Below are 21,383 nucleotides of genomic sequence, written 5' to 3'. Positions count from 1 at the left end.
GGTTTTAATCAATATAATAATCTATAAAAATATGTCCTGTCCAACACTTATAATTCACTTTGTTGTCAAGACTAAATCTACTCCCATAACTCAATGTCATCCTCATGGATGATTATGAGCAAAATTAGAAAACATGCATTCCAGCAAAAAAACATAAACAAATCAACGATGACTATGCAAATTAGATTGCTCTTAACAAAAAAAAAATGAACTTTAAGAGTCACTGATTAAATTGTTAATATAAGCTCACACTAAACTATCTACCCAAGTTAAAACAATAATTACTTTGTTTAAACTATCACTAAACTATTCTAAATCACCTTACTGCAAACTCAAATCAAGTTAAACCTTAATACTCAAGCTGAGTCTAAAACATAAATTAAAGCTGGCCTAACTTTCATACATCATTTTTTACTAACTCGTCCCAAAATAATTATTACTATATTACATAATAGAACTTCGTCCAATAGCCGAGCTTTATAGATTGGAACACAAAGTGAGCTTAGCTCGATTGAGTTTCAAGAGCATAAGTGAAGCTTAATCAAAATTAAATCAAATAAATCAGACTCAACTCATTTAAAGGGGGGGGGGGGGGGGGCGCATTCGGAGATATAATTGGGTAGGATACCCTTAGCGAGTGCAACATTGTCTTCCCATTAAGGTATATAGTAGCAAGTAGTCTTCACCGATTAGAGATTGTAAGAAAAAATGTGCAAGACTGCAAGTGAACCCTCAATTATTAACCACCCAACCATTTACTGTCTTTCTATAATTATCTTTTTGAAAAAAAAAAAGGTTAAAAAAGTTTCAGCCTTTCAGGATATTGAGTGTTGCTTGTGACAAAGTAAGATAGTTAAGAGTGTAAATGACATAGCAATGCATGATTGGTGGAACTTATGCCCCACACATTGAACGCAATGTTGACGTTAAACTTAAATTTTGCAAATGCTCCATTGTACAACAATCGAATCATATAGAAAAAAAGAATCTCATTGTCATTCTTTCAACACAAAACAAAGCAAAACAAACAATGCATCCCACTAGATCTATATGATAACATCATCGTACTCAGTATATCCCATCAATAGCAAAGCTATGGTAGGGTCTGAGGAGGGTAAGATGTAGACAGCCTTACCTCTACCCTATAAGGATAGAGAGGCTGCTTTCGGTGAGACCCCCGGCTCGATAGTAGTTTTGCATCAAGCGTTGGACATGAGACAGTTAAAAACACAAAAATCTAGCTCCCAAATAGCTTTGCTAACATGAGACAAAAATTCTAGCAAAAGTCTTTAATCCTTGCCTTAAAACACAAGCCCATGAGGCTTCATGCCAGCCTTGAGCGAGAATCTAGCTCCCAAATAGCTTTTCAGGTCTGGAACAGCCTCAATGCATGCAATAAACGCGGCATCAACGGTTTTCTGGTCATCTTTCTTGTCTTGTGGAAGCGTGTTCTTTTCCTAAAATGCAGATTAATAACAAAAACCGTGTCAGTTATGTAAAAACATGAAAAACATAAAAAAAAATAATTAGATTTGGATGAATTATTTACCTCTTTCTCGGCTTCAAAAAACTCACCCTCTCCTTTCTTCTTCTTCTTCTCGACCTTCTTTCCAAAGTATTTGTCATCAAACTTTTCCACATTAACCCCTGAAAGATCAACCTTTGTTGATGTGGCGATAACGTATGACTGGTTCACTCGCCTCAAAGGAACACCATTGATCTTAAACGGGCCTGTAATGAAAAATGTTAATCAATGATTGCCGAAAATGAGAGAAACAGATATTATAGCCATGGAAAACAGTGTTAGCCCAACAGCAAGCAAATACAACACGTTTAAAACTTAGAGCATATTTGGAATTAAGTTTAGAAAGTGCTTATTGGTGTTTTTAAAAAGCCAATAAGTTAAAATGTGTTTGGCAATCACAAAAATCTTTTTTATTTTAGCTTTTTGAAAGGGTTAAAAGCAGTTTTCCAAAAACCCCAAATCCTGGCTTTTCAAAATGGCTTTATGAAAAAGCCAATAAACATTTTTCAAACTCAATCCCAAGCATGCTTTTAAACCCAACTATCTAAAAAACTCAAACGAATGAGCTGTAATGAAGTTGACGTGTTAAACATATCATAAACGAGTTAGCGAGTTGTAATAAACAGGTTAAACATGTTATAAACAGAAAAAAAACGTACGCAAACAGGGACATACAGAAATATAAATAAATATGTTTAATCAAAATATAAAGAACAACAAGATACCTGTAACCAGCAACAATCCAGAAGTAAGCTGTTTCAAGAAAACAACCCTCTTTCCCTTAAATCTTCCGGCCAAGATAATCAACACAGTTCCAGGAGTAATGCTAGCCCTAAAACAACAAACAACCAAATAATCAACCACTAAAACAATACATGAACCGCATCATGATCATCATTAACATACTAACATTAGTAAACCATATACCTGAGCTTAGTTGGTCTAGGTTTACGCTTGTTAACAAGCAGTTTCTTCACATCATCAGCTGGATAGAACTTTGGTGGCTTCTCAACCGGAGCAGCAGCAACAGCTTGCTTCTCGTGTTTAGGGAAAGCACCTCCGTTCTTAGCCTTAATAGCCCAAAGCCCTCTTTTGTGGTACATTTTGGACCGTGAGTATTTCCCCACACATCTGATCAAATCAGGGTTCCTGCAAACATGTGGCTTCCTGTCCTTCGGTGCCATCGTTCTACATTCAAAATGCACATAAAATTGTAAATCTAAGTAGAGATGCAATCGGTACCATACCAAACCCAAAAACAAAATCATATGAAACCATATACCCCAAATACCGTACCGAATATGGGTAGAAACAATCTGACCCCGAGCTCAACTAGGCTCGTATAACTAACACGGAGCTCAAACTCGGCTCATTTTTATCTCTACTTCTAAAGCTCGGGTCGGGCTCGACTTGTTTACTGTTTTGTTAATCGATTTTTATACATTTATATTTATTTTTATTTTTCATCAATTATAATTTTATATATAACACTTTATTTAATTATTTTCAAATAGCATCATATACGTTACGTAATAATTATATATATATTAATTAGAGAAGTCGGTGCTACACACATATGTTACTATTCAATTTTGTACAAGGTCTTATACAAAGGGTACTACTCCTTCTCTACAGCAAACTGTTATCTTATGTGTTGTCCTCTTTCGGTTTTAACTCTTCAAAACTCAAGTATATTTTAAAATATCTATGAGAAAGATAGAGAAGAGATGTTTGTGTCTGGCACTTTCTCTGTTTATTTTCTTTTAATTGTAACGTTAATATGATAATGCACACCATAAAGAAATAATTGATTTAAAATGGTTTTTTAATTGTAACAATGCAAATATAAATAAATAATTAATCCAAAATAATATCTACTTTTGATACACGTTTTGAGGTGTTGGAATGTTCGAATTAACACGCTCAACGTGTGTGTGTAATTTAGTGTTTTTATCTTTGTTTTTGTTACGGTTTAATAGCTCCGCTGCAACGCGCGGGGTCATATGTACTAGTTAAATATAAATGACAACCCTCATTTAGGTTCGCGAGCCAGCTCAGGCTCATTTATTAAACAAGCTTACTTTAAGGCTCTAGCTTGGGCTCATTTAAACGTGGCTCAATCGAGCTTTTCACGAGCCGAACTCGAGTAGCTCGCAAGCAGATTGGCTCATTTGCACCCCTAGTACCGCTACCACTAAAAATACCAAAATCGATACCAAAAACATGAAAACGGGTACCAGTATTCGTTTTAAAGTGCACATAACTAATTTAAAGTTAAACCTAATGTTGTTGTATCTCAGCTTAAACTACATCAAACTGTTACAGGAAAACGCAAATTCGTTGAATTCAAAGAACGATTTGAAAGATAATATTGAAACGGCAGATTATTTACACTAATATAAAGTCAAAACCCTAGAAATCAAAATCGAATGGTTGCAAACTCGAATTGAAATCAGTTACAGATTCAAGAGAAAAGTATATAACATAATTGATTAGGTAAAGAGCTCATATAAGATGAAATTAACAGATATTGAGCAAAATAGTAATAATAATAGTTGAAACTGTTTACCAGTAGTTTTGTTGGTCCGGTGAAACGCGGCGGCAGTGGGAAATGATGAAAAACCTAATAGGTTCTCATATATGATTCTCTATGGGCCTCATATATGCTCTGGGCTTATGTTTTTCAACACTGGCTGGTCCTTTTGTTTTTCAATAAACACACACGATGCATATTTCTTTGGATTTATATTCTCATACTTCGTGTGACGCCCGAATGACAGCGAATTGGTCAACTAATGATCAGGGTCCACTGGTTTTGTTCTGCAGTCATCAGACGAGCGGCAACAGCTCGCTGTCAGCGATGGGTTCATGGTGCAAGCACGACTAGGCATGTATGTTTCTTTTGCCGCTGAGACCGTGCCCGATGAAGTCTGGGACGAGTCAACAAAACCAAGTGTTTCAACACAAATTAAGCATCTCGATCTTCATATATTTGGTCAGTGAAACTCAGCCTCAAATAAAGCTCGTTTAGTTATCGAGCCCGAGCTCGACCCTTGTTCGGGGAGCTCCTTTAGGCTCATTGAGCCTCAATGAGTCTTGTTTATTTTTAAGTTTTACCTCTTTAAGACTTGTATGTATTAAGTTAACACTTCACAACCCAGCCCTAGCCGAGCTTTGTCACGTTTAAAATTTTTCTAAACATATATAAAATTATTATTAAGAACATGTATATAAATTAACTAATACACAATAAACGAACGAGCCGAGTTCGAGCTTGGCTCCGCTTGTTTGCACCCATGTAAAACTGAAACATATTTCTCATAAATCACTCTAAAAGACTCAAAACTCATATAATTTAATTTTATGTATATTAAAGTATCTTTTTTAATATTAGCAAACTTATCTACCAATTGTAATAAAGGATTGATTTCTTTTGAGAATCACTTTGAGTTTTAAGAACCCGAAAGAACTCAACATAACAATTTTTTTTTTCCGAATTTTTTTTACACATGTGTAATACGTAAGTGTAAGTGATGTACAAAAAATTATGGTAGTTTTTTACACATCGAATCGACTTTTTACACATGTGTAACTAACGTTTAAACTTGTGTAATTATCAAAAATACTTATTCTCTCTCCTGCTTCATTTTTTAATTAAATTTAATCTCAGCCACATATTCCATATCATTTAATTAAATGTGTGGTTTAAAACTGAGTTCTTAAAGTTCTTAAAACTCAAAATAACCCTCCCCTTGTAATAAATAAAAGTTATAAAACCATTGTTGTGCCACATGCCACCTAATTATCTCATTTTTTGACAAGTGACATCATTATTGTTCAACTTTGAAAGTCATAAATATCTAAATAAAACAATTACTAAATATTTTAAACATTCCATATTGATGATTTATCTATAATTTTATAGTAGTAAATAAAAAAAATTAGAAATGAAATAACGTCTGTAGAACTTTTGAAACTCATTTTAGTGTGTGTAAATTTGTGTTGTAAGTTTTTAGTTTATTAGTGACCGCTTCAGAATGTGCCATGATTCATCTTTACTTTGAACAATATAAAAATGATTAATCTCATTTGATTATTTTTTACTATTAATTCTATATAATAAACTTTTTTATATGTATTGATAACTTTTGCTAAAGTGACATAATTCAGCACTCAAAGAGAATAATAGATTGATGAGGGTGTATATCCATATTATTTCTTTCAGATCTAATAATTCTATGCATTTTTTTGTCACATGTTAACTGATAGTGAAATTAATTGTGCTTATTCATTATCACAAACTTGCATCAACTATAGTTTTAGGCCAAATTAATATAGAAAATGAGTTGTTTTGATCTCTAAAATACATTGGTGTCACGGTGAGTTTTGTTTCCTTGATGATATACATTTACTTTCATGAAGCAAAATTCATATCTTCTTGGAATAGTATCTTGGTGGTGATAAAATTGTGTTGCCTCTTAGACCATCTCCAACGGTTTCTGGTTCAAACCAGCCACATCACTGCCAAGTCAGATTTCTTAAAAACCATCTTTTTTACTCCAGCAATACACATTTTCAAACCATCTTTGCATTTCCACATCATCACTTACTTTTACATTTATTTTATATAAGAATTTCACAATACTATAAAATAATTTTTTACTTAAATAAATAGCAATACAATAAAAATTTAATAAAAATAGATTAACAAAATATAATAAACAGATAAACAAAAAAAATACATAAATTAAAATGACAATTAGTCTAACAAAATGAAAGAGAGATAATTTGAAACTTTTGCATAATAATAAAACTTATGAATTATTATTCTTAACCGTCCACAAATGTTCCACTAAATTATTCCGAAGTGCATGATGAGCTCCATTGTTACGTAAATCCCTGAACCGTTGTACGCTTGTAAAGTTTTTTTTATTCGAATTAAGCGTTGTAAAATAAATAATAAAATCGTTAAAAAAATAGCCGTTAAAAAATTTAACCGTTGAACTTGCCGTTATGTGAAAAATAGACAAACAAAAAAAATACATAATTTTGAAATAAGTATAAAAAAATATGCATATAAGTATAATATTTTAATATATTTAACAAATATAAAAATGGGTAAATATATATATATGGGGTGAATTATATGGTGTTGGGACCCACAATTGGTGGTTTTTGGTAGTTTGAAAAACCAAACTTGAAATGTTGTTTTTGGTTTAAACCAACTCCTCCGTTGGTTTCTTGGATTTTAGGTTGGTTTAAACCACACAAAAACCATCCAATAGAGATGGTTTTATAGACACAACACTCATTATTTTATTAAAATATTACAAGTTAAGGCTATAAAGTATACTTGACTATTATAAATGATAGAAAAATGGTTGCAGTTATGGGTGTTGCAAACCGAATTTATACAAAATCATTGTAAGGAGTAAGAGCATGAGTAGGGTGTTCGAAATACTAATATGTTTCTTTTAAGTTGGTTGTTTATTATTATGATTTGTTTTTGTTCTATCTTCTATACAATAATCTCAAAATTGTTTGATGTATGGGAGGAATGATGGTTTGGTTTTCAGTAAGATACTTATTTGTTGTGAATAAAATATTTGTAACAATTTGTTTACTCTGATTTACGTAACACGTCATAACAAGTTTTACTTGAAACAGACCCACTTTTAGTATGACTTGGATCATTTTGGGCAAGTTCAACTTATATTCAACCCTTTAAGTATATGAGTCAAATTTGCTACTTGTGTTCGCTTATAGCTGGCAAAAAGGACGGATCGTGTCAGTCGGCGCAACACATAAGAACCAGTTTGGTCAGTACAAGTTAGGGTCAAAACTGGTTATTTTAAAAAAAAATGTCACTTTTGGTTTCGATTATGTTTTCTTTACACTTTTTTTTACAGTTTCACACAAATATAAAACTCGCTATAACTGTTTAGTCTCATGTATGTTGTTGGAGCTAAGTAGAATGTGTCAAAATCATCTAAAATTAAAAGTTTAATGAGATGCCATGTTTGAAACAAAAAAAATTGTGATAAAATACCTACAATAGCTTTATTAGTATTACAATTTCTTTTATGATATTACTAAATATGCAGTTGCTCTTACTTCTAATTTTATAACTTAAGGCAGAATTTCGAACAAAAGACATAAAGTAAGTCACGCAAGTTTATTTTTTTGTTGGTTACAAATGGTCAATAATTTAATATCATTAAACCCTCAATTTGAATTATTTAGTACTTTTTTTACCGATAGAAACTATTGCAAATGTTAGTTTAGTAGCAAGATATGTTGAAACTAACTCAACAATATACTTAGATGCAGTTTTTTTTTTGTTAGTTTTTGTGACTTTTCAAGAGTTTTGATGTATTTTTTGTACATGATTATTGCAATTTGAAGAACCAGAATCATATAATAAGATAATGAATAAGATTTAATTTTTTTTAACCCTTGTAATACACGGGTTTATAACCTAATGAAATAATGTATTATAACTCTTTGTTGCAAATATAACGCATGAAAACTATATAGAAACCAAACATAAATGTGATTATTAAGTTTTAGTGAATGTGGTTAGTGAAACCAATTCCTGCTACGTGATAGTAACGTTACACGATTTCTAATTTTTTAATGAAGCCGAATCAAATCAACTTTCAAAGTTTTTATAAGAGCTGTAACTAACGGGGTGTTTGTTTTTTCTTCAAACATCTTCAAAGGAGCTAATGTCTGCAGGCGCGCAGACATTTACTCTTGAAGACTGTTTGATTTTTTTCTTAAAACAGATCTGAAGTTTTCTTTCATCTTAAAAGAAAAGCAAGGAAATCTTGCTTAAAACATCTTCATAAAGAAACCCTACTCTACTCCCTTTGCAGCCACCCTCTCATCCACTGCTCCCACCACCGTCCGCCACCACCACCATCCACCACCACCCACCGTACGTCGCCACCACCACCCCCGCCGCCACCGTCCACCACCGTCCGCCGCCACTACCCACCGTCCGCCGCCACTACTCATCGTCCGCCACCACCACCACCCATCACCACCACCATCCATCACCGCCACCACCACCATCCATCACCCACCACAACCGTTCATCACCACCACCACCCACTGTCGGACGCCATCACCGTCAACTACCACCGTCCACCACCAACCAAAACCGTCCATCACCACCACCCACTGTCCATCACAACCATCCACCGCCACTACCCACCGTCCGCCACCACTACCACCACCACCCATCACCACCACCACCTTCCACCACCCACCAAAACCGTACATCACCGCCACCCACTGTCCACCACCACCGTCCACCGCCACTACCCACTGTCCACCACCACCGTTCACCGCTACTACCCACTGTCCACCAACCACCGTTCACCGCCTACCACAGTCGCCTACCACCACCCACCACAGTCGCCTACCACCACCCACTTCTATAGTTCGTACACCACCCTTCCACTCATTATGCAGACGATATCCAGTTTATAAAACAAACAATATTATATTTTCAGATTGCAGATCTTCAGACCACATCTTCAGTTGCAAATATGAAATCAGATGAAATCAGATTGCAGACATTTTTTATCTTCAAAAACAAACAGCACCTAAATAGATTTATAATCAGTTATTCCATGCTAATGGCCAACACAACTGTATTAGACCATATCAACTATTGCTATTCATATTGTATAGAAGGTTTAAAAACATGTATGGAAGTATATTTGATCATCCATGATCAAGTTTTGCCTGTGGATTAATTATTGATTGTCATTTTGGGTCACTTTTAGTCAAAACTATTACTTGTACTAATTTTCCATATGATTTATGCATTGATTTTTTATTCTTTCACCTAGCATTGCAAAATGCAAAGTACCATCTATCAAAGTCGTGATTGATTATATTTTTGTTTCTTTTTTGGATACGTACGCGTTGCAAAATGTTGAAGATGAGATAAATCGAGTCTCAGCTGCTATCATTTTACCCGTCCCGTCTTCTTTAATAAACTTGACATCTAATTTTTGGAATACCGATAATACTAGTAATATTAACTTTTATAAATATTATTACCCTGGAAAGTCATATGTTTTCTTTTTATATTGAAATTCTACAACTTTTGTGACACAAGTGTAACTCTTCCTAACACATTGCTTCAACAATCCTTTTATATCTTTGTAAGGCAATTGTAAGTCCTCCTAACATATTGCTTTAAAATTTCTTTTAATATTTTAGTTATTAAAATGGTTCCTTAAAGACTTAAAGTATATTTTTTGGAACATATTCTATTTTTAAAATTTCCTTTTTCATAATCTCCTATGTTTTGGACGTTTAAAAAAATTTAATTTCACTTGTTTTATACTAGAAGAAAGCTTGTAACTAACATAACGTAACGTAACAACATTTATAAGTTATAACACAGTTATGTGTTTTACTACATCAAACAATTACAGTTTCATAAAATCTAAGTGTGACTTGCCATCAAACCTTTGAGCAAAAAAAATCCTTTTAAGTATGTTTTGGTGGGCACTTGCCGAAAATTTGCTACATTATGTTGTGCAACAAGGCTTCGTGCAGGGCCTAATTCAGTATCCATATTTGAGACATAGAATGTTGCTACTGACATCCTCTCAATGTTTGAGTTCACTATCGCTTGATGCTCGATGCTCTTGTAGACGCCATTACTTACAATCTGCAAAACGCGTAAAGTTCATAATATGAAACTAATAAAATAAATTAGAGTTGGCAGTTAGAATCTGTCTTATTTCTAATAGAAAATTATTAGCTAAAAGACGTGGTTAAAGAGTCTACTTTGAGAGCCTATAAAACCCATGCCAAATTGTACCCAAAACGAGTATGTCGTATCAAGTTGGTAACAAGTCAAAACGGGTTTAGGTCACACTGGTCGTTTTTTAAAAAGTGATTGTTTCGGTTCAAATCAAAAGGTTTTGACAAAATTGGATACTGGTGGAAACAAGTCGTTTTAAAAACTAACTAGAATCCAAAATTGTCTTACTAATTACCTCCATTATGTCTCCAATGTTGACTACCAATGCATCCGGTCGAGGTGCAACCGTTACCCATTTTCCATCTTTACGTATTTGTAGTCCGACAGTTTCGTTTAACTGGTACAGGATTGTTAAAGCATCTGCATCAGAATGAGGCGAGAACCCCAACGCCCTTTTGGGTTGGGGACATGGTGGATAGTAGTTCATTCTCACTGATTGGAAACCATCATGAAATAACTCACTCATTTCCTCTTTCTCTATCCCTAGAGCCTTAGCCATTTGACTCAATATTGTCATTGCTACCCTCTTCATTTCAATAGAATAACCTTCTAACTTCTCCCTACATATTTATTTAAATGTATTAACATGGTATCATCCTAATTCGATTCTGAATTCGTTTTTGCGTTCGTTTCTTCATTCTTCGTTCAATTCATCAATCCAATTCGTGATTTCTTCGTTCAATTCAATCTGATATTCATCATGACTGATTCGGTTCCGTCTTCTAATGTGATCGATTCTTCCATCCTCTGTTCTTACATCCTTCTGATCATCCTGGGATGCTTCTTGTTTCTAAACCGTTTGATGGCTCGGGATTTGGTGCGTGGAAACATGCCATGGCAATTGCTCTATCTGCGAAGAACAAATTGGTGTTCATCAATGGTGAATTTGCTTCTCCTACTGTTTCTTCTCAAGTTCCTCTCTGGAATCGGTGTAATGACATGGTGATTTCTTGGATTTTAAACACATTATCTCCAGAAATAAGTGACAGTGTTCTTTATGTTGCGTCTGCTCGACAATTATGGCTTGAACTTAACGATCGATATGGTCAAGACAATGGTACCAAGTATTATCAGTTACAAAAGAGCCTTATTGATCTTGTTCAAGGTAATTCTGATGTTGCTTCTTATTTTACAAGACTCAAGACTGTTTGGGATGAATTAATGTCAATTAACACTATTCCAATATGCACCTGTGGTACTGCTCATCTTCTGGCTAAGAGAGATGAAGATCAACGTCTTATGCAGTTCTTGATGGGTCTAAACCCCTGTTATGATACGGTTAGAGGTAATATTCTTATGATGAAACCGTTACCTACTATTAATCAAGCTTATGCTCTTGTTGTTCAAGATGAGAAACAAAGGGAGATTCATTCTTTATCTCCCTTTCCTTATGAATCTGCATCTATGAATGTTAATACTCATCCTTCTTTTGGGAATAATGATAACAAGAAGGTGCAAGTCTATTCTAACTGTAAGAAATCTGGACATCATGTCAGCAAATGTTACAGAATCATTGGCTTTCCCAAAGATTTCAAATTCACAAAGTCAAAGCGTGGAACTGCTAATAATGTGGAAATTGAATCCGACTTACCTTTTCAACTTTCAACAAATCCTTTTGCTAATAACACTTCTCATGAAACTTCAAATGGTTCATCCTCTATCTCAGTCACACAATACAATGAGTTGATAGAACTGTTGCAGCAACACAATTTAGCAAAAGATACTCAATCACATCCTACTTCTTCAATTCATGCTGCTAATTTTGCAGGTATTATGGCTTGTAATTCCACTAATGTTCATACAAAGTGGATTATTGACACTGGAGCCAGTGATCACACGTGCAATGATCCAAACTTGTTTTCTAATCTTCACTCTATTTCATCTACTTTTTTGATTGGTCTTCCTAATGGAACTGTTATATCAGTTCATCAAGTTGGAACTGTTATACTTCATTCTAATCTGACTCTTCATAATGTTCTTTTTGTTCCTGAATTCAAGCATAACCTGCTTTCTGTTTCTAAACTGTGTCATGACAATCAGGGCATTGTTTATTTTTCTAATAAAAACTGCTTGTTGCAGGTCCCATCAATGAAGAGGCCACTGGTTCTTGGTGATCTCCTAGATGGGCTCTACATTCTCAAAGCAAGCAATCCTTCTTTCAATTGTTTCAACACTTCTTTGTTTACCACTTCTACTTGTATACTGTTTCAAATACTACATGGCATCATAGGCTTGGGCATTTACCAACCTTTAAAATGAAACAATTAGATGTCATTTCTAATAAAAATTTGTCTGTTCTTGATAATTGTTCAATTTGTCCTAAGGCTAGGCAACAATGTTTGCCTTTTCCCACTAGCACACATTCCACTAATGCTATTTTTGATTTGTTGCATATTGATGTTTGGGGCCATATATATAAAACATCCACTTATAACGGCTGTAAATATTTTTTGACAATAGTGGATGATTTTAGTCGAACTACTTGGACCCATTTACTCGTAACTAAAGGCAATGCATTTGCTGTTTTGCAATCTTTCATTGAACTGGTTGAAACACAATTTAATGTCAAAGTAAAATGCATAAGATCAGATAATGCATTTGATTTGGGTAGTAGTACAGAACATGCTTCTTATCTAAGATCTAAAGGCATTGTTCATCAAACCATTTGCCCTCATGCTCATCAACAGAATGGGGTGGTTGAGAGAAAACATAAACACCTTTTGGAAACTTCAAGGGCTTTATTATTTCAATCAAATCTTCCTTTAAAATTCTGGGGAGATTGTGTTTTAACTGCTACTCATCTCATCAATCGGTATCCTACACCTTTACTTGATAACAAAACTCCTTTTGAAGTTTTAACACGAAAGCCTCCTTCATATTCACATCTTAAAGCCTTTGGATGTTTATGTTATGCTTCAACTGTTAAACAAGGAAGAGACAAGTTTCAACCTCGAGCTACACCTTGTTTATTCATTGGGTACGCTATTGCAAAGAAAGGTTACAAACTGTATAACCTAGTTACTCATACTACATTAGTCTCTAGAGATGTGGTATTTTTTGAACACTTGTTTCCTTCTTTACACAATCCTAACAATTCTTAAATTTTTCCTTCAATTCCACTTGAACATTTCAATTCCTTCTTTGATAATTCACCTTCTCCAATTACGAATCCTCTTCCATCAGATTCTCCTCTCCCTAATCCTCCTCATCCACCTTCTCCTCTTCCTGTTAGAAGGTCCACAAGATCCTCTAATCCTCCATCATATTTGCATGATTATGTATGTAATCATGTTCATACTTCTGATTCACATCTTCATTGTTTTCATACTATCACCAATGAATGTTTGGCCACTGCTTCTGCTAATTCTGTTGATATCTCTAAATCAAGTCAGCTTATTGCTCATCATCTTAATATTTTGCATGAGCCTATTTCATACAAACAGGCTGCACAATTTCCTGCTTGACAGGAGGCTATGGATAAGGAATTTACTGCTCTTCAAAATAATAACACTTGGTCTATAGTTGATCTTCCTCCTGGAAAGAAACCAATTAAGTGTAAATGGGTTTATAAGATAAAGTATCATGCTAACGGGACCATTGAAAGATGCAAGGCCCGTTTGGTTGTCAGGGGGGACACTCAGAAACATGGCATTGATTATAATGAGACGTTTTCTCCAATAGTTAAGATGACTACTATTCGATCTCTCATTGCCATTGCAACTAAATTGAAATGGCCACTATTTCATCTTGATGTGAACAATGCTTTTCTCCATGGTGATTTAGATGAGGAAATTTATATGTCTCCTCCTCCTGGTATGTCTTTACCATCTAATCAAGTTCTTAAACTTCAAAAATCACTATATGGCTTAAAACAAGCCTCTAGGCAATGGTATGGAAAGCTTTCAACTGTCTTAAAATCCAAAGGTTATGTGCGTTCTACCAATGATTATTCTTTATTTACCAAGTCTATGGGATCTTCCACTATTCATGCAACAGCATATGTGGATGATATTTTGGTAACAGGAAATAATCATGAGGAGATCACTACTCTTAAAGCTTTTCTACAAGATGTTTTTCAAATAAAAGATTTGGGTTCTTTGAATTATTTTCTTGGCTTGGAAGTTCACACTCATCCCAATGGGCTTATATTGTCACAAAGAAAATTTGCTAATGACTTACTAGCTGAGTTTGATTCATCAAACCTGGCTATTCAAAATTCTCCTCTACCTTCTCATTTACAATTGAGGTTAAAAGATGGTGATTCGCTTCCCGATCCTTTGAAATACAGACAACTTATAGGCAAATTGAATTATCTCACACATACAAGGCCAGATCTTTCATTCGCAGTTCAGTTTTTGAGCCAATTTATGCAAGATCCTCGTTTGCCTCAATGGTCTGCAGCCTTACACACATTGTCATATGTCAAGGGAACAATTACACAAGGGTTATTTTTTAATAACTCAAATTCTTTTGATCTTCAAGCTTACTGTGATTCTGACTGGGCTTCTTGTCCTAACACTAGAAGATCTGTTAGCGGGTATTTTGTTACTCTTGGAGGTTCCCCAATTTCATGGAAATCGAAAAAACAACCCACTGTGGCATTGAGTTCAGCTGAAGCTGAATATCGATCAATGCGACGAGTTACTGCTGAATTGGCGTGGTTAACTCGTTTACTACACGAGTTACAGGTTCCGGATGTTACTCCTATTCCCTTAAAATGCGATAATCAAGCTGCGATTTTTATTGCTAAGAATCCCGTGTTCCACGAACGAACGAAACATATAGAGCTTGATTGTCATTTTGTTCGTGAGAAACTTCAAGATGGTCTTATTTCTTTGACGTATACTCGAACATCCGATCAACTTGCTGATATTTTTACGAAAAGCTTAGCTGTTCCACAGCATCGAGAAATTTTGTCCAAGTTGGGTGTTGTTATACCACCAACTTGAGGGGGATGTTGACTTGATAAAGTCCAATTACTACTTTACCCTTTTTATATTTATTCAGTTAATAGTTTGTTAGGTAGTTAACCAGTTAGTTAGTTCTTGTTTGTATATAATTAGGGCTTGTATCATTTGGGGATAATCAATCAAGGTATTTCGTTTTATCAATCTTTACACAATGTCAAGTAATTACTAGAATATGAACCTTAGAATGAGAGGCAACTTCTGAAATATTTGGAGTTGTCTGAGATTATGTGGAAGAGTAGTTATGTAAAACATGTCTGACCAATCAAGCTTTTGCTCCTCGGACATGACAAACAATTGACCGAAACCTTCAGGATTGTCTTCTTCCTGCCAAAGCTTCAGCTTCTCCTCCATTGGAAGCTTGAACAAGTTTAAGACTTCCCTCTTGAAATCCTCTAATAAGGACTCACTTATTCCATGATTTATAACCTGTGTTTTTCATCAATCACATGAGCTAATTACTTACTCACCCACCATGACACAACCGTCTTGGTCACAAAATAAGTTGTTATTGTAGTGTGTATTTTCCTAAAAATTTTGTAAACAGGGGCACATATTGGTATGTTAAAATAATATGGGTTAAAATGGGTTAGGTAAAACTAATTCATACTTGTCTACTTAATGGTATTGTAAAAACTATTTACACTTATTACTTAATAACCCGATAACTCGGATAACATATTTAAAAGTGTATATTTAACTATAAATAAGAAAATAAAAACATTTTGTAAACAACAAAAGAAGAAAAACACTTATACATCAATTGACTAATCGAACACTAAAACACATGACTTATCTACCCAACTTAGCACACATGACTTATCTACCCAACTTAGCTAGTTATGATTAATGCCTAATATGGAATGTTTAACTCTATGATTATTTGAAATTTAAATCAAACTAAAAGGTCTAATTGATAACTTTAATAAATGTAGAGGGGGTTATAGTAAATTAGTCGATTACAGTGTTTTCTTATCTCCATGCAACAAATACTTGTAACTTATAACTTTCAATACATGAATTAATTAATAAAAGTGACATGGAAGAAGCCCCGTTCTTTAGAAGCTGCATGGAGCTTATCAAGCTCAGCACAAGAGCCTTCAAGCAAGCAGTGAAGATCAATGATTGGCACTGATGGAGCCTGTGCATCATCGGATGCAGGATGGTGATGATCATGGTGCAATTACATACAAATTTGGTAATTTACACATATTTCCATCTTTAAATGATAATTTCTAGTGTATACTAACTTTTGAAGATCATATTGTTTGAAATTTTCTTGTTTAAGTTGTTGAGAATAATAACATTTCCACGTGATTTATGCACCAGTTATTGTATTGAACTATTGAAATACTTTTTCAACTAGTGGTACAACACTACAACAATACCACGTATCAAAGTACAATCATGTCGTACATACCACGGTGGGATCTTGGTCATAGATTGCTTTGCAAGCTCTTGAACACTTGGCACGATCAGTGATCTACCAAAGTTAATCTTTTTGTTTTCCATTTAGAACAAACAAACTCACATGAACAAATGTTTTGTACGAGGTTTGTTTAACCATAATTTAGAGTTGGCCGGTTAGGTGGGAGGTTGAAAGAGGGTAATTATCATAGAGTAATTTCATAATTACTCTATGATGTAATTACATAATTACTCTACTTGTATATATAATTACTCTACTTGATTCTCACGTTTAGCACGTTAATTTCATTTGTACGTTAACCTTCCTATATATATATATATTAATTTTCTTCTACTACAAATTCTCTATCTTTTGGATGCTTAAAACTCAATTTCACTTGTCTTTTATACCAAAAGAAAACTTGCAACAAACATAATATGGCAACATAGTTATGGGATTACTCAGTCAAAAGTCAAAAACAACTAAAGCTATAATCCAACTATGGAATGTGGTTAAAATGTTCAAGCTTCATAATATCCAAGTACGATTTACCATCAAGCTTTCTAGCAAAAAATTCTTTGAAGTATGTCTCGAGGGGTACTCTCCGGAAGTTTGCTACATTATGTTTTTCAACAAGGCTTCGCGCAGGGCCTAATTCCGTACCCATACTTGAGCTGTAGAATGTTGCTACTGACATCCTCTCATTGTTTGAGTTCACTATCGCTTGATGCTCTATGCTCTTGTACACACCATTACTTACAATCTGCCAACACACATGTAAAGTTTATAAAATGAACAATGTCCATTATCTTTTAAGTAATGAGCTATTACCAAAGGTTAACAATTCCATACATCAGTATCCTATCCAAAATTATGTCACTAAATACCTCCATTATGTCTCCGTTGTTGACTACCAATGCATCCGGTTGAGGTTTAACCATTAGCCATTTTCCATCTTTGCGTATTTGAAGGCCCGCAGTTTCGTTTAACTGGTAGAGGATTGTTAACGCATCTGCATCGGAATGAGGCGAGAATCCCAACGCCATTTCGGGCTGGGGACACGGTGGATAATAATTCATTCTCACTGATTGGACACCATCTTGAAACAACTCATTCATTTCCTCTTTGTCCATCCCTAGAGCCTTGGCCATTTGATCCAATATTGACATTGCTATCCTTTTCATTTCATTACAGTAAGTTTCTAACTTCTCCCTGCAGTTTTTTATGTTTATTTAAATTTATTCACAAAGAGTCAAATAGATAATAATAATAATAATAATAATAACAATAATAATAATAATAAGAGCTGGTACAGTGGTAACACCTAAGTTCCCTCTGCGAGTGGTCTCAGGTAGGGGTGTGCATGAAACCGAAATAATTGAATGGTAACACAAATAACCGATGTAAACGGGCCGAAATAACTGGACCCAAGTAAAACAACGATTTGGTTTTATGTTGTTTAAAAAACTGATTTTTCGGTTCAGTTTTGGTTTAGCATCAACCAAAAAGCGAACTAAACCGAAAAACCGATTTCAAGGAGTTTATAAGAAATTAATAAATGGTACCGAGTAACTGAAAAGTAAAAAGTTTCAGGTTCAAATGTGTAATAATCAATTAATCAATAATTAGCAAAAAAAAAAATCTAGGCTCGATTCAAGGCCGAACTCATTATTATGGACCAAGTTTTTTTCAGCCCAAAATTTTTAAACCCAAATGGTAAACCGTAACCGAACCAAACCCTTGTGAAAACTAAATAAACAGAAAATGAATGGTTTTCAAAAACCTAAAAAACGTCGGTTTTTGGTTCAGTATTAGCCCAAAACTGATCCATGCACACGCTCAAGTCTTGCTTACACTGGTTTTATATCACAACCAGAAGTATATATGATTTCGGTTATTTAATATTAAATAATGAGTTTCAAAATGCAAAATGTCAAGTTTTAGCTAGAAGTTGAACCTGAGGATGAGTGGCAACTTCTGAAAAAGTTGGAGCTGTCTGAGATTATGTGGAAGAGTGGTTATGTAAAACATGTCTGACCAGTCAAGCTTCTGCTCCTCGGATACGACAAACAGCTGACCGAAACCTTCGTGGTTGTCTTCTTCCTGCCAAAGCTTCTGTTTCTCCTCCATTGGAAGCTTGAACATGTTCAAGACTTCCCTCTTGAAATCCTCTAGCAAAGACTCACTTATTCCATGGTTTATAACCTGTTTTGTTTTTATCAACCAATTCTTTACCTTAAACTAAAATCCAGGGCTGCTAAATGGGTCATGTTGGCGGGTCAAACCACACACGAACACAGACCCGAAAATCATGTCACACACATGAGCCAAACACAGCTATGGTATTCGTGGGTTGACATTAACACGACCCGTTTTACCCGTGGAAAAACATATTAATACTTTCTAATTCCAAGTTTGCATATTATTTTTATTTTTCGTATCAATTATGCTAATACTATTCCAATTTATTTTCAAAATTTTAAATTTTGACATAAAAATATACAAACAGTTAAAGTTAAAATATGAATCAAATTTTAACAAAATAATTATTCAGTAAATAGGTTCATCAAGTCAACCCACAAACCCATCAGGTTAATTAACACAAACACAACCCGTTTAGCTAAACGGGTTGACGGGTTCGACTTGAATAATTTACACCTTGTTGAATCCGGAAAACATAAAAGAGTTATGAAACTATAAAACTAATCTTTTATATATCAAGAAAGAGATTAATCTGACCTGGAAGAAGCCCCATTCTTTAGAAGCTGCATGTAGGTTGTTGAGTTCAGTAGAAGAGCCTGCAAGCAAGCAGTGAAGATCAATGACTGGCACTGATGGAGCCTGTGCATCACCGGATGCAGGATGGTGATGATCATGGTGCACATACCGAGGTGGGATCTTGGTGATAGGCTGCTTAGCAAGTTCTTCAACACTTGGTACAATTAGTGATCTACCAAAGTTAATCTTCTGGTTTTCCATAATAACAACAAATCCTATCTACTAAACCTGTCTTATCCTATGTTCATGTTACATCAGTCTATGTTGTATATATAGTCAAAAAAAAAAAAACCAAAGAAGTAGTTCTCATCCATATCACATCATGTGTATTATTTTTATTTATTTATTTATATATACTCCGTTAGGCCAAGTGTAGTGGGCGATGTTTGGGGGCGAAATGGGGCGACTTGGGGCTAGAACACCGCCCCCCGGCGATTTTTGGGCGATTTAGGGCGGGGGCGGATTCTTTTTATCGCCTAAACTTTGAGAAAATAATAATATTTTATTATTTTGACCGTTTGACAACGTTACAAAATAAATTTTTTTTAATTAAAACAATATATTATATATCTATATAAACATATACCTTCTCCATTTCATATCCTTCTTCTTCATTTCACATCTATATAAACATAAACCTTCTTCAAAAAATTTAGCAAAATGAATCCTACAAACAACCCGAACCAACCGACACTCGTGGAAGTCGCCGCTACCATGAGAGAAATCATCCAAAAACAAAAAAAATGAGTCGAGGAACTCAACGAAGTCATGAACGAAACCAACAAATAACACGAAAAGATTGACCAAATGTTGGAATTGCGGGAATTGAGTGAAAAATACGAATCCCTCAAAGCGGCCGGGTCACACGAAGAGGCCGCATTATTGCAACGACAACGAATTGAAAAAATGCGCAAATATTATGGATATTAGTATGTTATTTAGTTATGTTTTTTAATATTTTTAGTTATGTATTTTTTTTAATTTTAATTCATTATTAGTTGTGTTTTTTAATTTTTTTGTATTTCTTTTTAATTTTAATGCATTTTTATTTAATTATTTAAATAAATTGGTTTTTATTTAATTATTTTAGTTATAAAAAGAAAATAATAAAAAACACACAGTGAGCCTAACTTGTAGCCCCTACACCATTACACCCCAAAAACAAATTTCCACTCCATGCTGACTGGGCGTCACGTGTCACAATTCGCCCCCAGTTATAGCCCCTACACTACACATAGCCTAATAAGTTTTATTAAAAGCATAGTTGTATTAAAAAATAAATAATTTTTGGGGATTAATAATTTTTACCGACTACCTTTACTGTAACAAACTAATACGAATTGACCAACATCAATACTGGTAGATGTATTTGTTTTTATGAATTCCGGTTTTAATAAATTTGCCCTACTGGTACCCAACCGGTATTGTATCACTTTCGGTATTTCAATACAAACACGATATCAATCTCACTCCCATCGTGAACGTCATTTACACGTACTTTTATTAGTAACGATAGGGGAGTATACATATTTTGTTATTTTACGTTAAAGTTATTATGTCTTTTGTTCAGTAAATGCTTTAAAACTCTTAATGTTACATGTATTATATCTTTCAAATTTTTAATTTTAAGAATATTAATTCTTTAAATATATAGAGCCACTAGGAATTATATTTATAAAATTGCGAGTATATAAGAATAAAAGAAAAATAAAATATATGTTTGTATGAGGAATGAAGTGAGATGTGACATATGAGATGTGGTGAAGACTTGATTGAGTCACTTGGCGTCAATTTAGTGGTTATTTTAATTTTTTTATTGTTTATGTTTTTTTGTTTTTGTTTTTGGGTAACATAACGAAAATAACGTAAATCAATCGAATGTTAATTTGTTTTTTTCTTTTTTGTTTAGTTTCA

General features: G+C 34.2%; 3 protein-coding genes across 3 annotated transcripts; all 3 read right to left on the bottom strand.

Annotated features, from left to right (window-relative positions):
• Positions 1-1,273: 1,273 nt before the first annotated feature.
• LOC143559873 (large ribosomal subunit protein eL6-like) lies at positions 1,274-4,105 on the bottom strand. Its single transcript, XM_077048311.1, has 5 exons — positions 4,095-4,105; positions 2,453-2,713; positions 2,251-2,357; positions 1,550-1,731; positions 1,274-1,457 (listed from the first exon to the last, which is right to left on the bottom strand). Exons 2-5 carry the CDS (start codon positions 2,707-2,709, stop codon positions 1,302-1,304), a joined length of 702 nt encoding a protein of 233 aa, XP_076904426.1. The 5' UTR covers positions 2,710-2,713; positions 4,095-4,105; the 3' UTR covers positions 1,274-1,301.
• Positions 4,106-9,992: 5,887 nt separating this feature from the next.
• LOC143559891 (protein SRG1-like) lies at positions 9,993-16,795 on the bottom strand. Its single transcript, XM_077048325.1, has 5 exons — positions 16,695-16,795; positions 16,323-16,461; positions 15,465-15,712; positions 10,552-10,876; positions 9,993-10,220 (listed from the first exon to the last, which is right to left on the bottom strand). Exons 1-5 carry the CDS (start codon positions 16,793-16,795, stop codon positions 9,993-9,995), a joined length of 1,041 nt encoding a protein of 346 aa, XP_076904440.1.
• A 341-nt stretch (positions 16,796-17,136) lies between these two features.
• Positions 17,137-19,677, bottom strand: LOC143559895 (protein SRG1-like). The gene is made up of 4 exons (XM_077048330.1): positions 19,431-19,677; positions 18,649-18,896; positions 17,579-17,903; positions 17,137-17,454 (listed from the first exon to the last, which is right to left on the bottom strand). Exons 1-4 carry the CDS (start codon positions 19,668-19,670, stop codon positions 17,191-17,193), a joined length of 1,077 nt encoding a protein of 358 aa, XP_076904445.1. The 5' UTR covers positions 19,671-19,677; the 3' UTR covers positions 17,137-17,190.
• Between the last annotated feature and the right edge of the window lie 1,706 nt (positions 19,678-21,383).

Source organism: Bidens hawaiensis, unplaced genomic scaffold, assembly GCF_021521415.1.
Source record: "Bidens hawaiensis isolate Kalapana, Puna unplaced genomic scaffold, B.hawaiensis_p1.1 tig00020106_1, whole genome shotgun sequence".
In the NCBI taxonomy this organism is placed as follows: Eukaryota; Viridiplantae; Streptophyta; class Magnoliopsida; order Asterales; family Asteraceae; genus Bidens; species Bidens hawaiensis.
Note: the sequence above shows the minus strand (reverse complement) of the source record. Positions and strands in the feature narration are given on the sequence as shown.